Source organism: Martes martes (assembly GCF_963455335.1).
Source record: "Martes martes genome assembly, chromosome: 16".
In the NCBI taxonomy this organism is placed as follows: Eukaryota; Metazoa; Chordata; class Mammalia; order Carnivora; family Mustelidae; genus Martes; species Martes martes.
The window spans coordinates 48,088,670-48,108,727 of NC_137904.1; the positions used below are offsets into that span (position 1 = coordinate 48,088,670).

At 42.0% G+C, this 20,058-nt stretch overlaps 1 protein-coding gene across 1 annotated transcript in view; it reads right to left on the minus strand.

The window, feature by feature from the left end:
* The window catches only part of NSF (N-ethylmaleimide sensitive factor, vesicle fusing ATPase), a gene marked incomplete at its 5' end in the record, with an annotated part of 149,338 nt that overhangs the window by 5,852 nt on the left and 123,428 nt on the right, over positions 1 to 20,058 (minus strand). The window contains 1 exon segment of the mRNA XM_080826861.1: positions 1,028 to 1,162. Coding sequence (XP_080682987.1) covers positions 1,028 to 1,162 — 135 coding nt within the window.

Here is a 20,058-nt window from a genome sequence, read left to right on the forward strand (position 1 = left end):
TTAATGCTCACATTTATCCTTGAAAGAACAGTGCAGTAAGAACTACCTGACTGGTTCACACTGACAGGATTTTCTCCTATTTTAAAATCCAACCTGACCTCCTTCACCCCATTAGGTACAATTAACGAACGTGAAAACGGGTATCCTAAATCCTGTTTTCCTAGAGACCTCCATTATAATTCAAGATATGTTTGCTGGGGGCAGGGAGAAAAAAAAACTTCAAACCATAATAAGCATCGGTTAAAAATTTTAACATGTGTCAAAGCAGAGACTAAATTTAAACCTTACTCGACCTCGGCCCAAGAGCTGCTCGCATAGGGAATCTGGAGATACTTATCAAAGAGAAGATTTCTATTTTGTTGGAGTATGCTCCAACTGCATGGGTCTTGAGAATTTTAAGAAGCTTTTACCACTGCTGAACAAATCACTACACACGACATCTTTTCCAGATCTCACCAAGTCACCTGTGTACGTTGGTATTAATCAAAAGTTTAAGGAAGGTTATATTTTTTTAATAATTTAAACTCTCTGTCATCCTCAAAACATTTAAGGAAACATTTCCATACTATGAACTTGTTAATAAAGCAGTCCCTTTTAACTTCTATAGTTTTGAAGTCTCTAAGATTTTAATCACTGCGTCCATTTATTAAATGCAAGTAAATGAGCAGAAAGCTATTGCAAATGACCAAATTTTCCACATATTGATTACTCTACCCTCCCCTTCTCCCCATTCCAAGTTTCTGGCCCATGTAATCTGCATGCATCTCTCCTGGTGGGCACAGAGTAATTCATTCCTGGCAGGCTGGGTGCTGCCTACACCAAGGAATGGGAGATTCATTCATTTTCACTGACATTCATCTCTTCCTCGAAGTCCTGAAATGACTGAAGGTATATCCCAGGTGCCCTATTCCAGGTTTAGCACAGAAACCAGGCACCGGGGGGGCAATGTCCGCCACGCCTCCTTAGCATTATTCCCAACCTCACTCCTTTCTAACAGATACTCTGCAATCCGTTGACTCATTTTCACCTCCAGAGCCTCCAACAGCTGCTCTCCTGTGGCAATGTTGGGCACGTGGATGGTGGTGCTGAAAGCATTGAGCATCTCCATCTCCTGAAGGACATCTTTGCGGCTAGTGGTCCCGATGATAAGAAGCTTGCGGCCCTGATCACAGGGAGAAAATGTGTTAAAATGCAGGATAAGACTGGTTAGGAAACTAGAATAAACCTGAACAAGATCCATTTATTTAACTGCAGAAATGCAGGTGGTTAGGCAAAAAAAGAAATTCAGAATTTTCCTCATGAAAATCTAAGGAAAGTAGCAAGCACAGGATTCAGAAAGGCAACAGCTTCTTCTTGTCATTCACGGCAATAAAATAATGGATAAGTCAGGGAGACATACAAACCAAATAAAAAGATACTGACTTATATGCTGTAATCCATTTCTGACAGCCAACATGGTGTACGTATGCTGGGGACTGGAAAAAGGGAAATGAATGAACTGGAAGTCTGTATCACCCACTTAGCAAAGATTTATAACGCTTTTAAGAAGGAGCGGGATGGGGGCTCCTGGTGGGGGCGTAGTCAGTTAAGCATCTGACTCTTGGTTTTGGCTCATGTTCTGATCTCAGGGTCATGAGATGGATAGAGCCCCTGCATCAGGCTCTGCACTCAGCATGGAGTCTGCTTGAGCTTCTCTCTCCGTCTGCCCCTCTGGCTCACACTTTATCTCTCTAAAATAAAAAAAAATTTTTCAAGTAGTAGGTTAACAATAATTGTTTACATTTATTCAATATTGACCTGTAAAAGGCAGGGTGCCAAGTGCTTTACATAACTGTGTCATTTAATATTTTAAAATTTCAGTTTTATTTTTAACCCCAAAGGATACAAAAAATGTTTAAAACCTATAGCAGGCCTACGCCAACATTCCTGATTCCCTCTCTCCAAAGGCAATCATTTTAAACTCTTAAGTTTTTCTTCTTGTATTTACCTCCTTTTCTTTAAATAACAAGGTTATACCACTATTTTTAGATCTTTGTTTTAAGCTTTAAATTTTATTGAACACCTATTATTAAAGATGGGCATTTAATATTATTTTTTCACAACCTCCCGCCCTGTGCCCCTTTTCTTGTCCTTCCCTTCCAATGTGGTTATTTCATAGTCTTTGAATAAAGCTACATTCAGTATTTATCATGATTATATAAATGTGATTGACAGCTAAGCCATGTAATATACTATTACATTTCCTTTCCTAGGAAATATTTTGTATCTATTAGACTTGGTAACTGCCATTTTCACCCTCTGCTTAGTTGACCAAGTGCCTATTACAAGTTCATCCCCAAACAAACACAACCATATTCACAACCATGAATATCCTTTCAATACATTCAAACATGTCAGGGAATTTTAGAGTTTATTTGTTTGTTTAAGACATCCCCCTCCTGGAGCCCTCTATTCTCAGAGAGTCTGGATGGATTGTTGCTGCACAGCTGCAGTTCTAGAACTTTCTTCTCTTCTGTTAGATCCCCTACATCCTGGTCTGTCTGCATTCATCCCCTTTTCCACGGTGCACCTACTTCAATAACTTCCTGAGAGAGGGTGCACAGGAGGTAAAAATGCAAAGACTTTGAACGTCTGGAAATGCTTTTATTCCACCATTTATACTGTCCACGCTATACCTGAGAGTTCAGATAGGCACAGAGAACAAGGCTAAAAATAATTTTCCCTCCAGAATTTTGAAGGCATTATTCTATTGTCTTTTCATTTTCAGTGGTGCTGGCTAGAAGACTGATATTATTCTGATATTGTCTCTTTCTTTCTTTCTTTTTTTTTTTATTTCAAAGGACCTTCTCCTTACCTTTATATTCTATAATTTTAAAATCACACACCTTGAGGCAAGTCTTTGCTCATTCTGCTGGTGCTAGATGGGTCCTTTCTAACCTGAAAAATGATTCAGTTTTAGGAAATATCTTAGATTATTTCTTTGATATTTCTTTTCAGTCATTTTCTGTGTTTTTCTGTTTTGTTTTTATTTTTGGGGGGAGGTTTATACCCCTCTACCCCCTGTCCCCAAACCTCCTTTAGTTGCAGACTGGTCTACTAAGATTAAGTTTCTATTTTTCTTTTCTTTTCTCTTTTTTTTGTTCCTGGTTTTTACCTTTCTCTTTCAAATACTTTTTGGGTTAGTATCAACACTATCTTCCAACCTTTATATTAAGTTCTTTCTATAATATATTTTCATTTCTAAGAGCTCTTTCTTGCTTCTTGAATTTTTTTTATTATGTCTTATTGTATTTAATGGGTATGATACCTTATTTTAGATTTGTGTGAATATTACAGATTTTGTAATGTTTTCTTCTGTTCTCTGCTTTGTCTTGTCTCCCCGGAGTTCCTTTACTTCCTATTTGTTCACTGGAGCTTTCCCTCGAGGATCTGGGGATTGCTGGATGACTATCCAGATTTAAGAGCTAAACCAGTGACTAGAAGCTCTTAGTCTGAGGGCTTCATTACAGGATGATCAGATAAGACTTGGCTGATGATTGGGGGTCCTTCAAAGGCCAGGGTGTGTACATTTTTCCCAGGAAAGAATCTTCCAATCTTCTCCCTGAAGGCTATAAAACCTAGTTTCCGGCATACTGGGAGTAGATGGGGGAAGGGATCTGGGTCTCCCACCATTCAATATGGAGACTCCCATTTGCTATTTGTAGAATGGCATCTCTTGAGATCAACGTCTCATTTCATGTTCATATAATCCTGAGAATTAAGTACTTGTATTCTCTCTGCTTTACTGATGGAGCTATTGAATCTCACAGATACAAGTAATTTGTGGAAGGTCAAATAACTAATATATGATGGATCCAGGAATGGAAGCCAGATCCAGAATCCAAAACTGTATACTGCTGTTCTTGATGAAGAAAAACATATTTTAAGAAACGTTTACTTGGAAAATAGAAAAGGAGTGCATTTTAAACTATGTCACTAGATTTATGGTACACACTTACTCCAAAGATAAGCCTTTAATACAATCATTAAACCTATTCATGGATCTTAGAAACTCAGGATATTAAAATGAGAAAATAGGGGCGCCTGGGTGGCTCAGTCAGTTAAGCATCTGCCTTCACCTCAGGTCATGATCCCAGGGTCCTGGGATCAAGTCCCATGTGAGCAGGGAGCCTGCTTCTCCTTCTCCCCCCACCATTCGTGCACTCTTACCATCTCTCTTCCAAATAAATGAACAAATAAAATCTTAAAGAAAAATAAAAGAAAATCAATGAGAAAATAAATTATTATGTGAAAATAAATTATGTGAAAATTAAAATAAATTTATTTAATTAAATAAATAAATTTATTTAATTAATTTATTTAATTAATTAAATAAATTAAAAGATGTTAAGAAATTGACGATCGGATGCCAAAACAGTTTCAGTTTGGGTTTTGTAAACATTATACCACAACTATCAATAAGGCAGATCATGCATTTTCAGTCTTATTCACTGTTTTTGTCCACCTACTGTGCCAATAATGGAAAATGAACCAACATAAACAAAGGCATTTCAGAGAAGCAAAGTCAAGCCCTTCTGGCACAGTTAGAGACTGGCATACAGATGACTATGCAAAAACCATGGGACAATAGTCCTGTGAAGTATACAGATTGAAGGATAATCATTATTATCATTCAAGAACTCAACTAGCTAAAAATCAAACACATTATCAACAGACCTTTATCAAGCTCCTAGATGAATCTGGAACAGACCCTGTATATAGAGAGAGACAGCGACAAAAGAGGTAATGAGGATACACTATGGGCAGGTGGGGGGTATTATGCGCAGGCCGTCATGGTAGAGGGAGGGAACATGTGGCAGAGAAACATCTGTTCTTTCTCTGGAAGCGAGTCTTAAGGAACGAGTGGGTTGACTAGAAAGATGAAGGGGAAGGATATTCCAAGCCAGAAGGAGCAGAAATACGTAAGTCTGAGGGCAAAATAATAAAAACAAAAACTGGGGAGTCGGGGTAATTACAAACACACAAAGACATACACATTTCTACTATCACAGAAGAGTAGTACTTTAACATTCAACACTAAATTCCATCTCTAAACTTAGGAACACAACCCTGAAGGCTAACCGATGCTAAGGGCCACCACACAAGCTAGTACATCCTCATTTCAAAGAAAGGCAACTGTCATCTCTCCTTTTCCTGAGGTTTTTAATGTTCTATAGCCCAACACTCAAACTCCCTCATCTTGTCTCCTCTCCAGGAGGGCCACACATTGGCCCTAGAAGAAAGGCCTTAAGGAAGAAGCTTCTTACCCACTCCAGAAAGCAGGAATTGCCATTTTCCAAGTGAAACTTTCTCTTACGTTTAACCATGACTATGCTCTTTGGAGTGTTGAAAGACTGGGAAACGTACAGCAACTTATAATGGAAACACTAATTTATGTTTTGCTCTACTCCTTGTTTAACAAGACTGCAAACACTGCGGAGAGGTCACGACCCAGGCAAGTTCAGGCCTTGACTTGTAAAGCTCATCTTTACGAAAACACCGAAAATCATTACCAAATAATTAAATTGTGCTGGGTCATTTTGTCTATTAATTAGTGGTAATGCTCATGAGGAAGCTTTATCATGAAAAAACAACTCTGAGTGTGTTAATGTGGTAAATCATACTGGAGAACATTCTGGATGAAAAGCTGCCAGCAGCACGTAATAGGAAAGCTGGCTTTAAAAAATAAAAGTAGAGTTCAACCCAAGAGGGGAAATCCAACTCGTTAATGTGTGGCTACTAGTCTTAAGTCTACAGCATGGAAACATGCCCCTTGATGGAAAGAAAAAAAGTAGAATGATAACTTATTTGAAGGAGAAAAAAAGAAATTGTTCCCAGCATACTCTTTACTGAGATTTGCTAGTTCCTGATATAATAAAGAAACGGGCCTAAATAAAATGATTATCTGCCAATCGGATTATGATAAACATTGTTCCAAGGTTAAATAAGTATTAGTTAACTAATTCTCGGTGCCATAAGAAGCAACTCAGGTGAAAACATTTCCATGAAAAAGGCAGGGCTCAGTCAGGTGTTGATCCTTCAAAAAAACACTTCTTTACATGATGAAGAATGAACAAAGTACTAAGCAGTATCTAAGCCTTTTGCCACACAAAGGACTAACCAGATAATCCACACCCTTTCATAGGTCCTGCCCATTGATTGGCCCCAATAAACTGATTTGTAACAAAAGTTCATGTGGAAGAAAGCTTTTTTTTTCTTAAATAAAAATGCCACCAATATAATACTGCAGTGGAATGGAAGGGCTGATTTTAACCTGTGAACAAAAGTAAAGTCAGTTATGCAGTAAAAGAAAGGCCATTCTTTCCATATCATTCAATGCTGGGCAAGTGTAATACACCCTCGGTAAGAAGAATTAACCGGGAACAATCGGGAACCCTGAAATGGATTAAGAAGTGAGTTTAAAAGTGCAACTCAAAACTGCTGAGTGCCGGGGCCTTAAACTTTATTTTCTGGTTGTTAAGAGTCTGAGGGTTTTTTGAGAGAGAAGATTTTCAGAATGTTAAGAATTTATAAACCCAGTAAGTAAAAGACTAGTCAGTCAGATCATTAACAAGAATTTATTCTGTTCAGGTATTTATGGAATTATGAGATTTGGTTTGTGCCCTCAAAGTGATTACAATTTAGCTGGGAAGAGCAAATACACATTCAGGGACCAGTACCAAGTAACACATCAGCAAACACAGATTTATAATGGCCGAGGGGACCGAGCATAAAGGGACAGTTTCCTTGGAGTCGGGGCATCCAGGAAGACTGCCGTAGTACCGGGGACTCACGGACACAGAGGAGGTCCTGGAGGAGAAGGGACGGGTCTCTTAATGCTACTAAATCCTATGTGGGTGGTGGAGGCAGCTGAACCAGAGTTCAAGGCTGAAAACGAAGGCTTTTTAGAGAGGGGAGTGGGCAGCCGCTGAAAGGAAGACCCGGAATGCTTAACTAAGGAAGGAGATTTGATATAAAAAGCAACAGGAAACTAAAGAAGGTCCTTGAGGAGGCAGAAGAGTGAGGAAGAGAAAGAGGATCCTGGCAGCTCCGGGCAGGACAGACTAGGGGCCGGTGGACAGCGACGTGCCAGCTCTCCAAGATCCTTCCTGGGAAGGATCTGCACCTCCCTCGCACCCCCCTACCGCATCCCCAGAGACCTCACACACACGATGTCCTTTTTAAGGCAAGCCCAGGGCTGGCAGACGGCAAGGGAGGAGCGACAAGTCTCCGGATGGACTGGTGGCTTGGTACAGGAGCAAAAGGACTGGCTCTGTCGCTCACAGCTGTGTGATTTGGAGTAGATTATTTCACTTCTGAGTACCCGTCTCCTCTTCAATTAAAAAAATGGGATAAAAATCCTACTTACGGGGCGCTTGGGTGGCTCAGTGGGTTAAAGCCTCTGCCTTCGGCTCAGGTCATGATCCCAGGGTCCTGGGATCAAGCCCCGCATTGGGCTCTCCGCTCAGCGGGGAGCCTGCTTCCTCCTCTCTCTCTGCCTGCCTCTCTGCCTACTTGTGATCTCTCTCTCTGTGTCGAATGAATAAATAAAATCTTTAAAAAAAAAAAGCTATCTTAAAACAACAACAACAACAAAAAAAACCTACCCACCTGTCAGAGTAGAGTGCTGGCGGGGGAGGGGGGCAGAGAAGGCTGGCGAAGGGGAGTCATTCAGAGGAGGAGAGAATGAAAGGAGGTGCAAGCTTGAATGAAGGGTCTTGAAGGGAACCTGACAGAGCATCCTCTGTGTAGGAGGTCAGGATTCCCTAAGGTGAGGTGAGGTCAGGGTTAGGTTGGGTGGGCAAGCAGTGGGGTGTCTGCAAATCTCTCTCCTCCCGGCCCAAGGGTCCTGACAGCCAATGATGCATAGGGAGCGCCTTCTCCCAAGATTCACTCTCAGCGGGGAGAGCAGAGCCCCAGTCTTCAGTTGGCTAGGGTTCTAGTGAGGCCCACATGAGGTCTGAACTAAAGATCCACCATCGCCTTTAGGAGTCGGGGCAGGGGGTGAGAGTGAGTGGCCTCAGCAAGAGGCTTCTGAGGGAGAGGTCAGTTCCGGGCATGGGTGTGAAGAAGCATTCCCAGTAAGCCATGCTTTACTCTCCCACTTACCTAGCCTCAGTCACAAAATGGGAAGAATTTCACGTATGTTTACTTCGTTTGTATTATTCAACGCAGAGACGTTAAAAAAAAAAAAATTCTACCCACCACAGTTCATACACAGCTTTATCGCTGCTCTTAACTGCAAGTCTGAATCTTGTTCCTAGCCTGTCGGCTCCCCGCGGGTACGGAGCCCTGTTTTATTCATCTTGGCCCTGGTGGCTGTTAGCACAGCATCCCCGGCCACAGAAGCCACTCCTGTGCCCCCTCCACCTAGAATGCTCCTCCCTTATATGACCGACCACGTGATCCTCTCCCTGACATCACGGCATTGCTTGACGGTCACCCCTTCCGCGAGGCTCACACAGCCCCCCATGTTCCACCATGGAAAACTGCAGACGCCCCTTCTTCCATTCCCTTCATCCTGCTCTCTTCCCCCCAGGATGGATCACCTTTTAACATGCAAAATACCTCACTCATTTATTGTCTTCACTTATGCATTGTATTTATTGCTGGTCTTCCTTCAGGAGGACAGGATTTTTGTCCTTTTGGATCTATTGATATGTCAGGGGCTAGAGTACACTTGCATTGAATGAATGAATGGTGAAACGGTAATCTCGCTGTAGACTTTGGGCGTGCAGATCACTCCTTCCTCGTTACATTCCCTGTTCCCGCCCTGGAAAAAGGCACGAGATACCAAGTGTTCAACAGGAAAATAACGACCATTTCAGAGTCTATACCTTGGAGCCCCCAATGGCGAATGCGATAACAGGTTTTCAAGAAAATAATCTAGAATGAATGGCATGTACACCTCATTTACAATGTCGGCAGATGCCAGGAAGGCTGTCATCTCTTTGTTTCAGTTAATCAACTCATCGATGCATAGTTAAGCTACTGATTGGATAATACAGATTTCGCTGACGGGGAAGAGAGGAGATTCATTAGAAGGCATTAATTCAAGCTAGTGAAACAACAACTATTATTAAGCATCTCCTATAACTCTTGGTTTCCCCAAAACAAGGGAGAAAATGAACGACCATTCAAAACAACCAGTAGTCAGGACAGTAAAAGGAGAGGTTGGGGCCTCTTTGCATATTCTGCATGCATTTCTGATTTCTCATGCTCAAATGTCTGGTAACTTCTTCTTCTTTTTTTTTTTTTTTTTTTTGTGTGTGGTTAAATATTTAAGTTGAATACCAAAGGAAGGATGTTTCACATAAATCATGCTACAGCCAGGCAGACAACTACACTTAAACTCCCCATTAGGTTCTCCCCTGGAGCAAATTCTTAGTCTACGGTCTTTGTAACCATCCTCGTGGTGCTGTTAGTGAGGCAGAGGACAATAAGGAGGGGAATTCACGAGGCAGACTGAGTATGAAATGAGAAACTTCACCCCAAATAATTTAAAGTAATTACTATAGGCAAGAGCAGATCACTTTATCATATTACATAATATTTTAGTATCAATTTGTGAAAAAGAGCATCATGAGATTTTACACCTGAGTAGCTCTTGAAGATGACCTCATATAAAGATGACCTAGTCTTCCCCTGGTTATTTTGTAGATGAGAAACCTGGGATGAGAGGTGGAGGGACCTGTCTGCAGCTTTTACATCCAGGCAGGGAGTTAAAGCTAGAGTTCAGGCCTCTTAGACATTTCCATTATGCTTTGCTGCCCACTGTTCTCATCTGTGCAATTTTTAACTCCTATCAGCAATGGCTGATCTCTTAATTATGAGGCAGGGAGCTACATCACCTAGGAATTATGATCTCTGAGCTCTTAGGAGAAAAGTTTAAATTAAGAAAATAAAGCTGGACTGACTATGCCACAGTATTCTTAGTGCCGAAAGGAAAAGTTCTCATTAGAAACTGAACTAAGATGACCACTGATTCATTAGCAGATCCAGACTCCTTAGCCTGGCACCCACAGGAAGTTTCCTTCCCTTTCTCGTCGTTTAGTTTGATGCGTCCTACAATGACCTCTGTGCTCTAATCAGGTCAATTTTCTTCTTCCTTCTCATTTAATTTCTACCTCAGTGACTTTTATCCACAGCCTTCCTCTTTACTGAAAAGCTTTCCAGAGTTTTCTACCAGTTTGCAATGATGTCTTATGTCCAAGATATTTCAGAACTTGCTTTCTCTCCACACTCTGCCCTCACTTAACCCAACACAAGTCCATGGACTCCTGCAGGCCCCAACCTTTTCGAACATGGATCAACATGCCCTCATTTAAATGGAAGTCAGTCGGCTGAATAATTCCAGCTATCCAGAACACAGAGCCAAGAAATAAGCAAAAATCCTCTAACTTCTAGGACCAAAACAAAGTGAGATTCAAGTGATTTTACTCACTGCTACTGTCATCTTATCCATTAGGCACAGCGGGCACAGTGTGCCAGGGCCCATAACACTTGGAAGGGCCCACAAAAATACTTTTTTTTTTTTAAAGTAGGCTCCATGCCCAGTGTGGAGCCCAGTGTTGGACTTGAACTCACAACCATGAGATCAAGACCTGAGCCATGATTAAGGCTTACCTGACTGAGCCAACCAGGTATCCGTCTATTTTCTCTTAAAATCAGAAGAAAACAAAGAACTTTCAGGTCAAAGAAAATGTTTTGTTGTTATTGTTAAATATTTTATTTCATTTCATTTTTATTTGTTTTTTTAGGTGGGGGAGAACCAGAGGGAGAGGGAGAATCTTAAGCAGGTTCCACGCCCAGCACAGAGCCTGACGTGGGGCTCGATCTCATGACCCTGAGATCATGACCTGAGCTGAAATTAGGTCGGATGCTCAACTGAGCCACCAAGCCGCCCCTAAAGATTTTATTTTTAAGTAAACTCTACACCCCAACATGAGGCTCAAACTTACAACCCTAAGATCAAGAGTCACGTGCTCCACTGACTGAGTCAGTCAGGCACCCCAAGAAGATGTCTGAAATACCAACAGCTGGAAAATAAAAATTCTGAATGTTTTTATGGAGAAAAGGGCCCATGTAAGTCATAATGTGGCCCTGCTCACAGGAAAACTCCTCCAACTCTTGTGGCCTGGTTATTCCTACTTTACAAACAACTCATGAGTCCCAACCCTTTTTAGCTCACAGTTGACCAGAGGCAGCAAATTAGAAAAATGGAACCATCAGAGGTAGGTAGGCTAACACAATTCAATGGGATTTTGCAAGTCACAGCTAATGGTAAAACCACTAAGAACAAGAAAAGGTACCAAAGAACTAGAACAAAACAAAACAGGGCACCCTGGACCTATTTCATGACCGCCTGGACAGAGCTGTACACACCCCAACAGTTCCTGCTGTCCCCTATGACATTCCTGACCCGTGCGATTACAATCTGTAATGATCCTTATTCTTTAACACAGTGCAGACACCACAAATGTATGTAGCAATTTTTCCTCTTAAAAAAGGCTAAAGTGTAACAATACATATTTTAAAGAGGTTAAGCTTTCATCATTTGAAAAAAATAAAGCTTTTGATTTGTTACGAATTCTTCTTCTTGTCTCCAGGGAAAACGAATATGCCGTAGGAAGCCTGAGGTAAGTAACTGTACACAAAACATATCCTTACATTTCCAAGTACCAGGTAGTGTGTAAGTAATAAAAATTTGCTAATTCTGGCGCAGATGAATCTTTTACCATCTCTCCTCATTGCATCCGAGCTGGAATTCCTTAGCGTGGCACAATGGCCCTGATAAGTCCCGTCCTAGTCATCTTTCAAGACCAAGATCAAGAACGCTTTGCGGAATGTTTGCAGATTTTCTCAGTAATATGGGCTGTGCTTTCCTCTGTATTCCACTGGAACCAACACAGCTTATAAAACTTGATCAGATACATCATGTTCACACATGTCTCTCCATCACTGGATTGTGACAGGGGCACTAGACTCAGTTAATTAAAAAAAACAAAAAACAAAACCTTTCCTAGGTAGATGAACTAGAAAGAAGCGTGCAGCTCTCCTCGCCCCACCCTGCAAAGCCCCAGCACCTTGTAGAAGTCACTCTCAGGGCTAAGGCTGCCAGATAAAGACCTGAGTGTGCCCCAAACACTGCATGAGATAGACCAAAAATTATCTGATATCTTTCTGGAATTCAGATTTAACTATGTGTCCGTTATTCTTATCTGCCAAACGCAGCGACCCCACTAGAAGTGGATGCAGCCCTACACCACTGGGGTGGACGATTTGGTGAGGAAAGGGTGGGCTGGATGTTAATTCTTAACTGTCACTCTAGTTTGTTCACCAATTGCACAACTGACCAGGTGGTTCTGGATCATAAGCTCTTTGAGGGCAGGTACAAGTGTCTCATTCATGCTTTATTTTACAGTGTGGAACAGATGCTTATTAAGTACACATCCTAGGGAAAGCATATATTCTGTAAAGTAATATTTCGAACTTGAATGTCAAAAGAAATATTTTTGGATGGGGAAAAAAACCTTCCCATTGCCCTTCCATGGAACTTAATACAATTGTCACCATCTATCTTCGTCAACCTTGGTCACACTGGCATTCCAGCTTCGTAAGAGCCCACTGGAGGCACAACACTGAGCTGAATGCCAGGTGGGTCTCCACGGACAACTGTGAGAGGCATGAGACATTTTCACAGTTTTCCTCTCAGGACCGCAGGGCGTCTTACAGACCAGACCTTAAATTAAATCAGCCTTACAAGAAAAAACAAGGTTCAAAAAAGAAATTATACATAGACAAGCTGAGAGACAAAGGTGCATTCATTTAACCCTGTTAGGCGAAGAGCAAATCAGCTGGAAGGATTGGAATTAAAGAATTTTGACAGTTACATGCTGCTAGTAAAAAATGAAAACAATAGTATACACATTAAGTTTTTCTTTTTTCCTGATTATAAAGTAACAAATGCTTACTGTTGAAAATTTATAAACTGTAAGAAGTAATAAAGCAGGAAAAAAAATCACCTATAATCCTACCATCTAGGGTACAGCAGGTACCTTTAAGATGGGGAAATAATAGAACTTCCTTTGGTTTTTATTTTTGACTGCATTCTCCAAAAAATTTCCTTTTTTGTGTATGTTCTAAAATGAACATCATCTGATAGAACAAGAGATGTAGTATTAAAAGGTTGGGAGGAAAAAAAAAAAAGGTTGGGAGGATAAGCTCATATGCTTTCTTTACTGGTAGGGGTACGCATTCAAAAACCTGGAGGGCCACTGACATAAAGTTGACCCTAAGGAACAATTTCGGCATTACACCCCCTCACCCTGAGTCCTTTTTTCTTTGACTGAAATCACACTCGGAGGGTAACTCAGGATTAAGTGAAAGGTGACTTGAGAGTTACTGCGGCAGTTTCTGACACAGGCCCAGTTTATAGAGACAATGGGTCACTCGCTGGGTGGCCAGAATTTTCCATCTGACTGTGGTCACCTGGTTATTTCTCCCCATCCTTCCTTCCCATTATTGCCCCTCTTATTCTGGAAACTGGCTCCCATCTTTCTCTTGCTCCAGGGCTGGCTAAGGCAGGCAGGGGCTGCAAGGAACAGGATGGTTGGCAGAGAAAGCTGCTATGCACTTTCTTCCCAGTTTCTAGGGCTGGTTTCTTTGGCAGCAGTCACCTTGCGCCAAGCTCCTTTGATAAGGGTTGGTTGCTTTGCTGGTTTTATATATTTTGTGTGGGGGGAAAGACAGGGTCAAAGTTTTCACGGAAGTGAATAATAAAGTAACGGCCTAGTTGTGCTTTGCAGGTTACAGAGAACTACAATAAACACTTATTTAACTCTCACATTCTTAGCCTCAGTAATACTGTTGTTCCTATTCTAGAAAAGTAGAAAATTGAGGCTCAGATGTGACTGGATTCAAATTCAAGTCTTTGGATTCTAACTCTTGTGCGTTATCTACACTGCAAATGCCAGTTCTATGTGTAGTTAAGACTCACCATTTTCAAAGCACCCATTTGTAGTAAGTACTACCATCCACGTAGCCTAAATGGTTTAATAAAAAAAGGGGGGGCACCTGGGTGGCTCAGTGGGTTACAGCCTCTGCCTTTGGCTCAGGTCATGATTCCAGGGTTCTGGGATCGAGTCCCGCATCGGGCTCTCTGCTCAGCAGGGAGCCTGCTTCCCTTCCTCTCTCTCTGCCTGCCTCTCTTCCTACTTGTGATCTCTCTCTGTCAAATAAATAAGTAAAATCTTAAAAAAAAAAAAAAGGAAGGCGAAGGCAGGGCCACTCAGATTGTCTGGTGCCTGCTTGTGGAAGCCCTCTTTCCATTCCCCAGTGTGAGGGGTACGGAAGGTTCTCAAGATGAACATGTGGCTTCAGACCACGTAGTGACTTAACACGATCAAGACTTCATTCCATCTACTTCCCAATAGCTATCAGGAATCTTGACGGACTGTTCTAGACCTTCTGTAAGATTCCTCTTACTGGCTCTTCTTACCCAACGGTTGTTATGCCATACAGTATAAAGCCCTAAGAAATCTCCAAAGATCTGTGCTCTTGTTTCAGGGACCAAGAAGTCAGGAGGGAACCTGTGAGACACTAACCTGGTCCACCCTAAGTTAGGAGAACAGGGGAGCTTTAGTCACAAGCAACAGGCGGCTGTAGGGGAAAAGCAAGTAGGTGGGCCAGTCCTTGGAGGCTGAGGATAAACGTAATAGGCAGTGTCCTCACGGATCTGACAATGGCCAGACGCCCCGTTCCTCCCTTGACTCCTTACCCTGCTCAGCCCTAAATTTCCTGTCTCTATTTCATTCTTCGTTTATCACAGGGATCTCTAATTCTCAGACCAGAGTACTTAGGAAGCTTCTAATTCCAGCACATGGGAGAGAGGGAAGCAGGGCATACTTATGTTTTCCCAGTACTGTGAATGAGGGAGTCTGCGCCTGGGCATTCCAGGTTGGAACTCCAGCTCACTTTCTGACGATCTGCTATTACAGCACTTGCATTCTTTAGTTTTCCCATCTTACAGGCTAAAAAGAGTCTGTGGACCGTCCTTTGGTCCTTTAAACAAACAAACTGGAAAATACGTTTCTAGTTCCAAACAATAGTCTTAATGAAATACTAGACCCTCTAAGAACATCGGAACAGCCACAGAACAGGAACAGAATTGGAGATGGTCAACCCTTGGCCCCAAGCAATGGGAATATTCCAAAAAGAGAACATCCAGGCTCTTTTCGAAGATGCTGGGATAATACTCTATAAACCAAACCTTTACAGACGCCATGCTCTGTGGACAATGGCAGATTCCTACTTTTCAGTAACTCCACGCTCTTCACGAGAAAGCATCAGAACCTTCCATCTGCGCAGCCCACAGGTTTACAGAGGACCTCCTGATACATTATCTTCATTGGCCCTCAGTGGGGTAGGTACGGCAGGGAGAATTACCTCCATTTTACAAATGAGGAAATAGACAAAGATATTAAGGGACTGATTTAAAGTTGACTGAGCTAAGACTCAAACTCAGGTTTTCTGGCTCCGATACAAAGAGCAAGGTCTGCAGACGGGACTCCGCACAAGACCCACGCCATTGCAGAATACTATGGTACTAAAATCAATACTTCTCTAACCCTGAGGTCATGTCACAGTAATACATTTATCGCAGCAGGGCTCGGTGAAGACACTCTGGCAGGGAGAGAATATTATGCCTCAGCACCATTAGCAGTTTCCCAATGACAAAACTTCAGATATTTAATTCTGAGTTAGCTGAAAATGGTGCCTACATGTCTTATAGTTTTTTATATTCATTAATACCTATTATAGATGTGCTCTCCCGAACCCAACAAAAATCCCATTTTGAAAACATGCTTTTTAAATTTGTGTCTGTTTTGATTTATTTACTTTATTTTTTAAGTAACCTCCATACCCAACGTAGGGCTTGAACTCATGACCCTGATATCAAGACTCACACGCTCTACTGACCGAACCAGCCAAGTGCCCCTGAGAACATGGTTTTATTCAGCAGGTATCTGTAGCATTGTTTTATAAAAGGACTCACCACATTTCTTTCACTAGTTTTTATGTAACTGAAATCATTCTACATATATATATATATATATATATAATATATATTCGATTTACATAGAACTTTGAGACAACCTACTATACTAAGCAAAGTATAGAGAATTTTATAAAATATAGTAGCCATCTAATGTCATGGACTTAATAAATGGAAAAACTGGACCACTTTACGGTCAACCATCATATAGCTTTTCTTCAACAAAGCACAAGTCATCACATCAATGATTACGATTAATATGTCTGGCAAAATGACTACACCTCTTTCCTAAAGTGGTTCTACATCTTATTGAGTCATATTGTAGTCATTAGCCAGAGTTAATTTTGAACAGATAGATGGGGAGATACTCATGTTTAGGCCTGCACGATCTGGAGTCTCTTCCATTATCTGCTTATTTCGCTGAAGCAACCCAAAGGCTGAAGAGTTGCTTAAGAGCACCAAGACTTCCTAATAACATTTCTGAAGACTGGACTCAGATGTCCTGTCAGGATTACATGAAGAGCAGTCTTGTCGAGAGACTGGTGAGGTTCAAACACAGTCTATGGGACAGACAGAGCCACCTGCCCAAGTTCCCACCAGCAGCTCACTACAGTGTTTTTCTACTGGTACCTGATGCCAGTCCTGGCTCTAAACCCTAGGAGCCAGGGCAATGAGGTAGTTGTTTTTTTCCAACAACTCTGACTTTACCTAAAACTCTAACTGCTAGGTCTGAATTCTACTTCAGTAACACTGCTATGAATTCAGAGTGGTCTTCTCTTGTAAGAGTGTACAGTTTCCAAGGAGTTTTCCAGCTGGTATTGGGCAAAGGAGCTCTAGGTGGACGAAGACACCAGCTCTCGTCAGCCCTGAGGAAGGCTGGGTGGCAGCTGGTGGGGGCTGCGCTGAGAGTGGCGACAGCCACTAACCCAGGTCGCTCCACAGATGCCACCGTTTTCTATATACCATCTCACGGAGCTCAGAGAGGACCTGTTGTCCGTTCCGACAGACAACTGTAGGACAGACTACAGACGCAGTCTTCCGATCTGATTCCCCATCGTGTCGAGGACACGGAGCGCTGAAGCAGTCAGGTTAATGGGTTTAACTAACTACTCGTGCGCTTGAGGACACTGGGGAAGTCATGTCATTTTAGAGCCTAGGAGTTCCTTTGCGGGTGCTTTATCCTGTCTCCCCAGAAAGAAAAAAACAGGTGCCGTGGGTGACGCAGGTTGCGGGAAGATTCACCTGGCCTTACGGCTTTCCTATACCGCGTCTTCCTTGCCGCTAAGACCACGGCTTTCATCCTCCTGATGCTGAAAAGCACATTCCCCTCAACTTCCATAAATCTGCAAAACCTGAAAAGGGCCCCAGTGTCACTGAGTAAAAGAGGCGGCTTTAGGAATCTCACTGGAAGGAGGGGTGTCTTCAAGCCTCTCACTGCTAAGCCGGACATTTCCTAACACTGGACAAATTGTACATCCAGCCCGGGGAGGGTGAACTGCAGTGGTCTTTTACCCTCCGAGCCAATTGTTAGCTTTTCACAGGAATCAGCAGGGAAGCACATGTGAAACCTCTGTGGTGCGGGGGAGCACCCCCACGCCTTGTGTGACTCTGCATGTAGATGAAGCCGGCCGGGGGCTTTCTGAGCCGCGGCCGGGAGTTCTCAGAGCAGCCCTTTTCTCCGGCGTGGCTCCCTGCTGGGACAGCCCTTTTCAGTGTTCTACCCCCCCTCGATCTCTTCTCCTGCACAACACAGGGCAACTTGATTGAAATAAAGACCTAGGGAACATGTTTTATTTTCTCCTGTTCAATCCATTTTAGAAAAGCTTTTAATTGGTTTTAAAAAGATGCTAAACAAAATGTGATGATGTTTTTCAGTCTTCATGAACTACGGATACCACTTTTTATACTTTCAAAGGGCTAATAAATCAATCATGAAATTAACTCTCCAGCTAAATTTAAAGCAAACCCACTTTAAATGCCGGGTTCATTAAAAATCTATGCATTTACTTAGAAAAATTTAAAATTCAAAGAAAATTATCCTAGTAACTGAAATCTGACTTGAATTTTTAGTCCTACACTGAAAATCCAAGACCAAGGCAATCACAAAGGGAAAAAAAGAAGGCTTGTGAACCAGTTTTAATAAGCCAATTTACAACGAGGGAGGGGTGTGGGGGAGGGGAGGAGGAGAAAGGAGGGTATCTGGATACATAACAACATGGTGCCCCTGAAGGGATTCTTTTATTTGAGCATGTGCACACATGCACACATAATTTTTCTGTGTGAAAGCTGGAATTACAACGAATGCAATATTAAGGATTCTGAGGCTGATATGATTACTATATTGTATACATGTACGGTTCCTCTTTTAGAAGAAAAATGCCTTCAACTTCTCTGTTTTCTTGGCAGTGATAAAAATAATAGTTTCCTACCACCCTACGTGGCTCTACAACACTCAGGTTCATACGCTTTTAATATTTAATTGAAAACATCTGAAAAACCTACATGGATAATGGTTTGGTGAAGTCAATGCTTCTACTTTAGAAAGACAACATTCCCCACACTGGAGCAGCCTGAAAATTCTCCCTTGCTCTCCTGAGAGAATACATACTAATTTAAAAAGCAAGGTGGTACAGAGAAAGCGTATTTTTATTTCGTCAAATGTAGGCCAACTAGAGATATTTGACACATGAACTTCTCTGGCCGCTGATGGACTTCTACCACCAGAAATCGTCCTGCAGGCCGGGTCAGAGTCACCAAATTCTGATCCATGACAGGCTAGTAATCCTTAAAAAGGGAATCCCTGCCATTTCCAATCACTAAGGCAACCAGATCTATCTTTGACTTCTTACATATTCCTATACCCTTCCTTTTCAGTCCTTACAGAAATTCATTCCACATCCCTTTTTAATGATCCAATCCCTGTTTCTAAGACTTCTCCCAAGCTGGGCCATGGACCTGGGATGCTCACTCCTGGCTTCTAGCTCTCCCTATAACCCTCCTTTCATCAATTAAGTAGCTTTTGCAATCACTTTCTTCTTTAAAGTATCTGCTTTATTGAGGTACAAATCATAGAACACACAAGTCACTGATTTAAAAGTGTACAATTCAATGGTTTTTAGTATATTCACAGAAGGTGCAAGTTATCACCATGATCAATTTCTGAACATGTGGCACACCCCCAAAAAGAAACCCCACACCCGTTAGTCACCTCTCATTCTCCCTATCCACCTCTCCCAGTCCTAGGCAACCATGAATCTACTAGACTCTGTCTCTGCAGATTGGCCAGTTCTGGGCATTTCATACAAATGGAATCAATCTGTGGTCTTTTGTGGGTCTTCTGCGCTTGGCTTCTTTCACTTAGCATGTTTTCATGGTTCATCCATGCTGCAGCACGTGTCAGGACTTTATTTCTTTTTATTGCTGAACGATACTCCATTGTATGGATATACCATGGTTTATTCGTGAACATCCAGGCAGTGTCCACTTTTTGGCTATTACGAATAATGCTGCTTTGAACGTATCTACAAGCTCCTGTGTGGACATATATCTTCATTTCTTTGGGGTATATACCTAAATTGTCAGGTCATATTATAACTTTATCTCTAACCTTTTTTTTTTTTTTAAGATTTTATTTATTTATTTGACAGACAGAGATCACAAGCAGGCAGAGAGAGAGAGAGAAGGAAGCAGGCTCCCCGCTGAGCAGAGAGCCTGATGCGGGGCTCGATCCCAGGACCCTGGGATCATGACCTGAGCCGAAGGCAGAGGCTTTAACCCACTGAGCCACCCAGGCGCCCCGATATCTCTAACCTTTTGAGGAGCTGCTAGACTATTTCCCAAAGGCTGCACAATTTTTATATTCCCACCAGCAGTGTATTAGGGTCCCAATTTCTTCATATGCACAGCAACACTTATTATTATCTGATTTTTGGGTTATAGCCATCCTGGTGGGTATGAAGTGC